Raw genomic sequence first — 11484 nt, forward strand, 5'->3', positions numbered from 1 at the left:
TGGGCTGGTTAGAGGCTCCCTCCACCATGAATTTGCCCAAACTGGGCTGTTTAGAGGCTCCCTCCACCATGAATTTGCCCAAACTGGGCTGTTTAGCGGCTCCCTCCACCATTAATTGGTCCAAACTGGGCTGGTTAGAGGCTCCCTCCACCATGAATTTGCCCAAACTGGGCTGTTTAGAGGCTCCCTCCACCATGAATTTGCCCAAACTGGGCTGGTTAGAGGCTCCCTCCACCATGAATTGGTCCAAACTGGGGTTTTTAGAGGCTCCCTCCACCATGAATTGGTCCAAACTTGGCTGTTTAGAGGCTCCCTCCACCATGAATTGGTCCAAACTGGGGTGGTTAGAGGCTCCCTCCACCATTAATTGGTCCAAACTGGGCTGGTTAGAGGCTCCCTCCACCATGAATTGGTCCAAACTGGGTTTTTTAGAGGCTCCCTCCACCATGAATTTGCCCAAACTGGGCTGTTTAGAGGCTCCCTCCACCATGAATTGGTCCAAACTGGGCTGGTTAGAGGCTCCCTCCACCATGAATTTCCCAAAACTTGGCTGTTTAGAGGCTCCCTCCACCATTAATTGGTCCAAACTGGGCTGGTTAGAGGCTCCCTCCACCATGAATTTGCCCAAACTGGGCTGTTTAGAGGCTCCCTCCACCATGAATTTGCCCAAACTGGGCTGTTTAGCGGCTCCCTCCACCATTAATTGGTCCAAACTGGGCTGGTTAGAGGCTCCCTCCACCATGAATTTGCCCAAACTGGGCTGTTTAGAGGCTCCCTCCACCATGAATTTGCCCAAACTGGGCTGGTTAGAGGCTCCCTCCACCATGAATTGGTCCAAACTGGGGTTTTTAGAGGCTCCCTCCACCATGAATTGGTCCAAACTTGGCTGTTTAGAGGCTCCCTCCACCATGAATTGGTCCAAACTGGGGTGGTTAGAGGCTCCCTCCACCATTAATTGGTCCAAACTGGGCTGGTTAGAGGCTCCCTCCACCATTAATTGGTCCAAACTGGGCTGGTTAGAGGCTCCCTCCACCATGAATTTGCCCAAACTGGGCTGTTTAGAGGCTCCCTCCACCATGAATTTGCCCAAACTGGGCTGGTTAGAGGCTCCCTCCACCATGAATTGGTCCAAACTGGGGTTTTTAGAGGCTCCCTCCACCATGAATTGGTCCAAACTTGGCTGTTTAGAGGCTCCCTCCACCATTAATTGGTCCAAACTGGGCTGGTTAGAGGCTCCCTCCACCATGAATTGGTCCAAACTGGGTTTTTTAGAGGCTCCCTCCACCATGAATTTGCCCAAACTGGGCTGTTTAGAGGCTCCCTCCACCATGAATTGGTCCAAACTGGGCTGGTTAGAGGCTCCCTCCACCATGAATTTCCCAAAACTTGGCTGTTTAGAGGCTCCCTCCACCATTAATTGGTCCAAACTGGGCTGGTTAGAGGCTCCCTCCACCATGAATTTGCCCAAACTGGGCTGTTTAGAGGCTCCCTCCACCATGAATTTGCCCAAACTGGGCTGTTTAGAGGCTCCCTTCACCATGAATTGGTCCAAACTGGGTTTTTTAGAGGCTCCCTCCACCATGAATTGGTCCAAACTGGGCTGTTTAGAGGCTCCCTCCACCATGAATTTGCCCAAACTGGGCTGTTTAGCGGCTCCCTCCACCATTAATTGGTCCAAACTGGGCTGGTTAGAGGCTCCCTCCACCATTAATTGGTCCAAACTGGGCTGGTTAGAGGCTCCCTCCACCATGAATTTGCCCAAACTGGGCTGTTTAGAGGCTCCCTCCACCATGAATTTGCCCAAACTGGGCTGGTTAGAGGCTCCCTCCACCATGAATTGGTCCAAACTGGGGGTTTTAGAGGCTCCCTCCACCATGAATTGGTCCAAACTTGGCTGTTTAGAGGCTCCCTCCACCATTAATTGGTCCAAACTGGGCTGGTTAGAGGCTCCCTCCACCATGAATTGGTCCAAACTGGGTTTTTTAGAGGCTCCCTCCACCATGAATTTGCCCAAACTGGGCTGTTTAGAGGCTCCCTCCACCATGAATTGGTCCAAACTGGGCTGGTTAGAGGCTCCCTCCACCATGAATTTCCCAAAACTTGGCTGTTTAGAGGCTCCCTCCACCATTAATTGGTCCAAACTGGGCTGGTTAGAGGCTCCCTCCACCATGAATTTGCCCAAACTGGGCTGTTTAGAGGCTCCCTCCACCATGAATTTGCCCAAACTGGGCTGTTTAGCGGCTCCCTCCACCATTAATTGGTCCAAACTGGGCTGGTTAGAGGCTCCCTCCACCATGAATTTGCCCAAACTGGGCTGTTTAGAGGCTCCCTCCACCATGAATTTGCCCAAACTGGGCTGGTTAGAGGCTCCCTCCACCATGAATTGGTCCAAACTGGGGTTTTTAGAGGCTCCCTCCACCATGAATTGGTCCAAACTTGGCTGTTTAGAGGCTCCCTCCACCATGAATTGGTCCAAACTGGGGTGGTTAGAGGCTCCCTCCACCATTAATTGGTCCAAACTGGGCTGGTTAGAGGCTCCCTCCACCATTAATTGGTCCAAACTGGGCTGGTTAGAGGCTCCCTCCACCATGAATTTGCCCAAACTGGGCTGTTTAGAGGCTCCCTCCACCATGAATTTGCCCAAACTGGGCTGGTTAGAGGCTCCCTCCACCATGAATTGGTCCAAACTGGGGTTTTTAGAGGCTCCCTCCACCATGAATTGGTCCAAACTTGGCTGTTTAGAGGCTCCCTCCACCATTAATTGGTCCAAACTGGGCTGGTTAGAGGCTCCCTCCACCATGAATTGGTCCAAACTGGGTTTTTTAGAGGCTCCCTCCACCATGAATTTGCCCAAACTGGGCTGTTTAGAGGCTCCCTCCACCATGAATTGGTCCAAACTGGGCTGGTTAGAGGCTCCCTCCACCATGAATTTCCCAAAACTTGGCTGTTTAGAGGCTCCCTCCACCATTAATTGGTCCAAACTGGGCTGGTTAGAGGCTCCCTCCACCATGAATTTGCCCAAACTGGGCTGTTTAGAGGCTCCCTCCACCATGAATTTGCCCAAACTGGGCTGTTTAGAGGCTCCCTTCACCATGAATTGGTCCAAACTGGGTTTTTTAGAGGCTCCCTCCACCATGAATTGGTCCAAACTGGGCTGTTTAGAGGCTCCCTCCACCATGAATTTGCCCAAACTGGGCTGTTTAGCGGCTCCCTCCACCATTAATTGGTCCAAACTGGGCTGGTTAGAGGCTCCCTCCACCATTAATTGGTCCAAACTGGGCTGGTTAGAGGCTCCCTCCACCATGAATTTGCCCAAACTGGGCTGTTTAGAGGCTCCCTCCACCATGAATTTGCCCAAACTGGGCTGGTTAGAGGCTCCCTCCACCATGAATTGGTCCAAACTGGGGGTTTTAGAGGCTCCCTCCACCATGAATTGGTCCAAACTTGGCTGTTTAGAGGCTCCCTCCACCATTAATTGGTCCAAACTGGGCTGGTTAGAGGCTCCCTCCACCATGAATTGGTCCAAACTGGGTTTTTTAGAGGCTCCCTCCACCATGAATTTGCCCAAACTGGGCTGTTTAGAGGCTCCCTCCACCATGAATTGGTCCAAACTGGGCTGGTTAGAGGCTCCCTCCACCATGAATTTCCCAAAACTTGGCTGTTTAGAGGCTCCCTCCACCATTAATTGGTCCAAACTGGGCTGGTTAGAGGCTCCCTCCACCATGAATTTGCCCAAACTGGGCTGTTTAGAGGCTCCCTCCACCATGAATTTGCCCAAACTGGGCTGTTTAGAGGCTCCCTCCACCATGAATTGGTCCAAACTGGGTTTTTTAGAGGCTCCCTCCACCATGAATTGGTCCAAACTGGGCTGTTTAGAGGCTCCCTCCACCATGAATTTGCCCAAACTGGGCTGTTTAGCGGCTCCCTCCACCATTAATTGGTCCAAACTGGGCTGGTTAGAGGCTCCCTCCACCATGAATTTGCCCAAACTGGGCTGGTTAGAGGCTCCCTCCACCATGAATTGGTCCAAACTGGGGTTTTTAGAGGCTCCCTCCACCATGAATTGGTCCAAACTTGGCTGTTTAGAGGCTCCCTCCACCATGAATTGGTCCAAACTGGGGTGGTTAGAGGCTCCCTCCACCATTAATTGGTCCAAACTGGGCTGGTTAGAGGCTCCCTCCACCATTAATTGGTCCAAACTGGGCTGGTTAGAGGCTCCCTCCACCATTAATTGGTCCAAACTGGGCTGGTTAGAGGCTCCCTCCACCATTAATTGGTCCAAACTGGGCTGGTTAGAGGCTCCCTCCACCATGAATTGGTCCAAACTGGGCTGTTTAGAGGCTCCCTCCACCATGAATTTGCCCAAACTGGGCTGGTTAGAGGCTCCCTCCACCATGAATTGGTCCAAACTGGGGTTTTTAGAGGCTCCCTCCACCATGAATTGGTCCAAACTTGGCTGTTTAGAGGCTCCCTCCACCATGAATTGGTCCAAACTGGGGTGGTTAGAGGCTCCCTCCACCATTAATTGGTCCAAACTGGGCTGGTTAGAGGCTCCCTCCACCATTAATTGGTCCAAACTGGGCTGGTTAGAGGCTCCCTCCACCATGAATTTGCCCAAACTGGGCTGGTTAGAGGCTCCCTCCACCATGAATTTGCCCAAACTGGGCTGGTTAGAGGCTCCCTCCACCATGAATTGGTCCAAACTGGGGTTTTTAGAGGCTCCCTCCACCATGAATTTGCCCAAACTGGGCTGTTTAGAGGCTCCCTCCACCATGAATTTGCCCAAACTCTGCTGGTTAGAGGCTCAATCCACCCTGATTTTCAAAACAAATGTTGGTGCCAACCTCAACTTACTACAAGGGCCAAATTCACTGCTGGTGACAAGCTCTCCTCACTGCAAGTGCCAAATACACTTTTTCCTACTGTCAGAGAGGTGGTATTGAGTGTGTAAAGTGTGTAGTTGTTAGGCTGTGATGTTGGGGTAATAGAGGGTCTTTGGTGTGTTAGATGCCCCCAGACATGCTTCCCCTGCTGTCCCAGTGTCATTCCAGAGGTGTTGGCATCATTTCCTGGGGTGTCATAGTGGACTTGGTGACCCTCCAGACACGGATTTGGGTTTCCCCCTTAACGAGTATCTGTTCCCCATAGACTATAATGGGGTTCGAAACCCGTTCGAACACACGAACATTGAGCGGCTGTTCGAATCGAATTTCGAACCTCGAACATTTTAGTGTTCGCTCATCTCTAAAGTTCATCCATGTTTACCTCTGGTTCAGTGGCATAACTAAAGTCTTGTGAGCCCCGGTGCAATCTTTTGTCTGGGCCCCTACCTCATCCCTACAGCGACTTCTTGATAGTGATGGTTATGGGTGCTAAGGAGTTTAATCCCCCTTAGTGTGGTTTGGGTAATCTGGGGGTCTCCTTGGTTTATGGGCCAGATGGAAGCTGCAATCCCAATACTGGGCCCCTAAGGCTCCTGGCTCACCAGTGCAATGGCAGCCCCCCAAGTTACGCACCTGCTCAGGTTAGATGGTTTTATTATTTGACAAGACTGATTGGCAACTGGGGGGAGAAGACGGCTTTGTGTTGGAAAGACTGTGAAGAATGGGGACAATCCGGTAGGTGGTGGTTCTGTCCCACACTTGAGCAATTTAGGTTATTGAATTTGAAGCTGTCCCTAGTAGGGGGGGTATCAGTAAAACACTTCTGGCAGCTCGTGGTGAGATATTACTACTACACTGGAAGTTGGACTGGGCTCAAGTTGTAAATAAAGTGCTTAATAAAGTTAATATATATCTTCATTCTGAATATTGAGTGCGGAAGAATAAAAGAGATAAGAGCCTAAGCCTCCAGAATAGATGGACATATGGTTAGATGATGAAACCTTATATAGGATATACAACCAGATGGGAAAACACATTGCTTACGGTGGAGCATGTTGTCATCCGGGAGGCTGGTGTGTAGCCCATGGTCACCCTATAAGGGGCTGTTCACCTGGTGGAAAATGATGTAAATTTCCACCCGTGTCAGGATGCCAATACAGGGCACTGATATTCCGTTACGGCTACTTGCTGCTGGTTAGGTCCAGATAAGAGCAGGGAGTCTCAAGCTGTGGACTCCGTGACTGTAGAAGCTGCGGCATCCATGGTATGAACGAGCTGGACAGGAAATAATGGGAGACAGAATTGGTGTGGAATCTGCCCCCACATCAGTGTCAAACGGCCCCTAATATATCTCATACATGTTGGTGTCTCTACCTGATAACCACAATAAGGAAACCTGGTTGGGTCTCTGACAAGCTTCAGACCATAGAAAGTTCCTACCTCCATGGTTGTATCCATTGGTGGCCTATCAAGACAACAGACGCCACCACTAAGATGATTAATAATATCGTCAAACGCCAGAGAACATCTACTCTCAACATCTTTAGTATACGTACATTTGGTTCTCCTTAAAATACTTCAGTCTCCCTGCCATATTGAAGTATTATTTAATTCCATACTTTGTATTTTCTAAGACACAACATTTGAAACATAAGAAGTCATAGACCTTACCTTGTGAGAAACATCCCACCGGGATCAAAAAGAGAATACATAGGGCCAATAGGGGCCCCATTTTAGATAGGACAGTCCAGTTTCCAAACAGATGAGCCTGTTCCTGGGTGAGTAGAGACTTGGGCGGTTTCTTTAATGCAAAGGACTCTACACAGACTGAACACGGAGAATATTATCCATCATTAACCTTTGATTCCTTCCCTGTTATTCGTTCACTTATTTATGGCCTTGACGATAAGGATATATCTCATTGCTTATTCAACGCACAACCCTCAGCTGTGACTCTATCAACGTCAAAGGATGTACACTGACAGGCAAAAGGGTAACATTGGTCTGAACTTTTGACTTTCAGGTTACATTCTTGTGTACAACGAATAACACCCTGTTCTCACATTCCCCAATAGGTCACCGGCTCAAATCGAGGATCATCCATGAAGAAGGTTTCCCCCAAAAAAAACCATCATCCAGCTCATCGATAGTAGTCTCTCGGCCCAAAAAATTGCCAAAACGCATCATGTGAGCGCCATGATAGTTGGAAGAATATGAAATGGTACAGCGTGACACACTTTATACAAGTCTGGAATGGTGGTCCGAAAAAAGGTGAAGAAGCCTCAACTTCAATATCGTCATAATCAGTGTTGGCTTGAGTTTGCAAAAAGTTGAAGATTGGAAATGGGAGATTTTGAGCGATGAGACAAAAGTTAATAGACTGAGCTCTGATTGGTGTAAATGGGTCTGGAAACAAGAGAGAAAAAGGGGTTAACGGATCAAGACATTGAAGGAACTGGAAGCTGATGATATGGGGTTGTTTCACATCCAAACACGTTGGATGCTTGAACTGGATCAATGGTGGTCTCTATGCTGAGCTATATGTATGGATCGAGTTACTTCATACACTCCAGTACTATGAGTATGAAAAGGACAACAATTTGAAACACATTGAGATTAGCGAAGAAATTATTCAATGAGGTAGAGGTGCTGGATTGCCCCCCAGTCCCCATCCATCAACCCAATCGAACACTTGTGGGTAGAGTTGAAGAAAAAGCTGTATTCATACCCAAGTGAGTCTACCAGTATGCACCAACATTGGGAATGTACAAGATCGAGACATGCTTCATACTGATCGAGGGCCTGCCCGGAACAATTCAGACAACATTCTGGATTTAAAGGGATTCTACCATTAAAAAACTTTTTTCTGTGGCTAACACGTCGGAATAGTCTTTAGAAAGGCTATTCGTCTCCTACCTTTAGATGGGCTCTCCGCCGCGCCGTTCCTTAGTAATAGCGTTTACCATTTTCAGTGGGCCCCAGCGCTGAAAATGCGATGAGGGCGTCTCCACCGCTGCCCGAGAACAGGATCCTGCGCCGCCTCTGTCTTCTGCTGGATCCTCCCCTTCTTTCTTCAGCAGCGTCCCTCTGTTGGCTCTTACACTAGTAGAGCCAACTGCGCATGCTCGCAATTGCGGCCTCGGAACTAGGCTGCGCATGCGCAGTCGGCTCTACTAGTGTAAGAGCCGACAGAGGGACGCTGCTGAAGAAAGAAGGGGAGGATCCAGCAGAAGACAGAGGCGGCGCAGGATCCTGTTCTCGGGCAGCAGTGGGGACGCCCTCATCGCATTTTCAGCACTGAGGCCCTGCCAGAGAACTCATTTACATACCAGTAAAAAATGGTATTACTAAGGAACGGCACGGCGGAGATCCCATCTAAAGGTAGGAGACGAATAGCCTTTCTAAAGGCTATTCCGACGTGTTAGCCACAGAAAAAAGATTTTTAATGGTAGAATCCCTTTAATATTTTGCGAAGCACAGCATTAAATCTGCCAAGACCCCGAGTATAATAATAGTCTTTGTGGGGCCCGCGGTGACACTTACCGATCCCGGCCCAGCCAGTAAAATAGGGCCTGTAACAGCCTATTAAGAAATAAGAAAAAACCGTGGCAGTAGCAGCTGTCACTGGGCCCCCTAATGTCCCGGGCCCTGTGCTTCTGCGGTAGTTACGCCACTGATCCACACATTTCTGAAAATTGTTTTCATTCATCTGTCTGGGGCTGTTTTGGCATCAAATAGATGGATTTCATCAAGTCCCATTTAGAGGACATTTGCAGAATTTCTGCAATCTAGCTACTATATGTGACTATACCCTAATGGTTAACTTTATCCTTAGTGCTACCATATGTGAACTCTCTGAGCTCGGGATCCTTCTGCTATTTAGGTTTTCTAATTTGGACACATTCATTTCAGGGTTAATGGGTGTTTTCTATCAAAATGACTGTGACATCAACTGGAACAGCCCTGAGACGTACGGATCTCCCAGGATCTCTTGCACTTTGCCCTGTGGTTGGGGCTGATTTGGTTAGATAACTATCTGTAACCTGCTATAAAGCTCTATGAATGTGCTGTATTGTAGGCCAAGCTGTTAGTGAGGGGGGTAGAAAAGGAGCCAAACTGCAGCAGGTTCTATTCACTGAGGTGTAGGACACTGACGTAAAAGGCAATACATATAAAGTTATTGTATCCTGCAAGCATTACAGGTGGGCAAGGACATGTTCTTCACATAAGATGGCATTGACACCTTATAACGTTATATAACAAATCTTCTACAATATAACATAGATAAGAACATAAAATAAATACACAAATATAATAATGGATTATGAAGACAGTATATTGGGGGACTATCACCAATGACCACAAGTTGAGTATTTTATCATGTGTCCAGTGGCGTAACTACCGCCATAGCAGCAGAGGCAGCTGCCACAGGGCCCGGGACATTAGGGGCCCGGTGACAGCCGCTACCGCTGCTATCATTATACTCGGGGAGGGGGGGAGGGTGTCTTTTCGGACCCCCGAGTATAATGATCGGCGGACCGGGAGAGGTAAGAAGCATAAAAAACATGTTACTTACCTCTCCATGATCCTGCCAGGCCTCCTTCCTGATGTCCTTTCTGACGTCTCTGACGTCACATGAACCTGGCCTGCGTCCCGGGTCATGTGACATCCAACGTCATTTAAGAAAGACGGCAACGGAGAAGACCGCGTAGGAGCCGGGGAACAGGTAAGAAATAGTAGTTTTTTTATGTTTTTATTCCCCTGGGTCTCCAATTATTATACTCTGGGGTCTGAAAAGACCCCAGAGTATAATAATTGTTTATGGGTCTCCACAGTGGGACATAATAATGTGTACAGGGGACACGATGGGGCATAATACTGTGTGCAGGGGCCACTAAGGGACATAATACTGTGTGCAGGGGCCACTATGGGGACATAATACTGTGTGCAGGGGCCACTATAGGGGATAATACTGTGTGCAGGGGTCACTATGGGGCATAATACTGTGTGCAGGGGCCACTATGGAGCATAATACTGTGTGCAGGGGCCACTATGGGGACATAATACTGTGTGCAGGGGCCACTATGGGGCATAATACTGTGTGCAGGGGCCACTATGGAGCATAATACTGTGTGCAGGGGCCACTATGGGGCATAATACTGTGTGCAGGGGCCACTATGGGGGATAATACTGTGTGCAGGGGCCACTATAGGGGATAATACTGTGTGCAGGGGCCACTATGGGGCATAATACTGTGTGCAGGGGCCACTATGGGGCATAATAATGTGTGCAGGGGCCACTATGGGGCATAATACTGTGTGCAGGGGCCACTATGGAGCATAATACTGTGTGCAGGGGCCACTATGGAGCATAATACTGTGTGCAGGGGCCACTATGGGGACATAATACTGTGTGCAGGGGCCACTATGGGGCATAATACTGTGTGCAGGGGCCACTATGGGGCATAATACTGTGTGCAGGGTCCACTATAGGGGATAATACTGTGTGCAGGGGCCACTATGGGGCATAATACTGTGTGCAGGGGCCACTATGGGGCATAATACTGTGTGCAGGGGCCACTATGGGGCATAATACTGTGTGCAGGGGCCACTATGGAGTATAATACTGTGTGCAGGGGCCACTATGGGGACATAATACTGTGTGCAGGGGCCACTATGGGGGATAATACTGTGTGCAGGGGCCACTATAGGGGATAATACTGTGTGCAGGGGCCACTATGGGGCATAATACTGTGTGCAGGGGCCACTATGGGGGATAATACTGTGTGCAGGGGCCACTATAGGGGATAATACTGTGTGCAGGGGCCACTATGGGGCATAATACTGTGTGCAGGGGCCACTATGGGGCATAATAATGTGTGCAGGGGCCACTATGGGGCATAATACTGTGTGCAGGGGCCACTATGGAGCATAATACTGTGTGCAGGGGCCACTATGGAGCATAATACTGTGTGCAGGGGCCACTATGGGGACATAATACTGTGTGCAGGGGCCACTATGGGGCATAATACTGTGTGCAGGGGCCACTATGGGGCATAATACTGTGTGCAGGGGCCACTATGGGGCATAATACTGTGTGCAGGGGCCACTATAGGGGATAATACTGTGTGCAGGGGCCACTATGGGGCATAATACTGTGTGCAGGGGCCACTATGGGGCATAATACTGTGTGCAGGGGCCACTATGGGGCATAATACTGTGTGCAGGGGCCACTATGGGGGATAATACTGTGTGCAGGGGCCACTATAGGGGATAATACTGTGTGCAGGGGCCACTATGGGGCATAATACTGTGTGCAGGGGCCACTATGGGGCATAATACTGTGTGCAGGGGCCACTATGGGGCATAATACTGTGTGCAGGGGCCACTATGGGGGATAATACTGTGGCGGCTGCCACCACCCTTGTCACATTGTAGAATTTGGACTTTTTAGTTTTTTACATATTTTGATGATAAAGTGGACATCTTTTACTGCTTTAAGACTCATCTTCTTTACAATTTAAGTTACTAACCCCAAACCCTGTTATGGTCTATGGGATCTATGGGGGGGGGTGAACCTAGTCTTACCAGTATTGAGGGTC

The 11484-nt window shown here is 49.1% G+C and overlaps 1 protein-coding gene across 1 annotated transcript in view; it reads right to left on the reverse strand.

Moving 5' to 3' along the window:
- Positions 1-6678, reverse strand: part of CDHR5 (cadherin related family member 5) — a 44923-nt gene extending 38245 nt beyond the window's left edge. The window contains exon 1 of the mRNA XM_075281290.1: positions 6555-6678. Within this exon, the coding sequence (XP_075137391.1) occupies positions 6555-6615 (61 nt within the window). The 5' untranslated portion in view covers positions 6616-6678. The remainder of the gene's footprint in view (positions 1-6554) is intronic.
- Positions 6679-11484: the final 4806 nt, after the last annotated feature.

The sequence above is a fragment of the Leptodactylus fuscus genome, chromosome 7, assembly GCF_031893055.1.
Source record: "Leptodactylus fuscus isolate aLepFus1 chromosome 7, aLepFus1.hap2, whole genome shotgun sequence".
NCBI lineage: Eukaryota > Metazoa > Chordata > Amphibia > Anura > Leptodactylidae > Leptodactylus > Leptodactylus fuscus.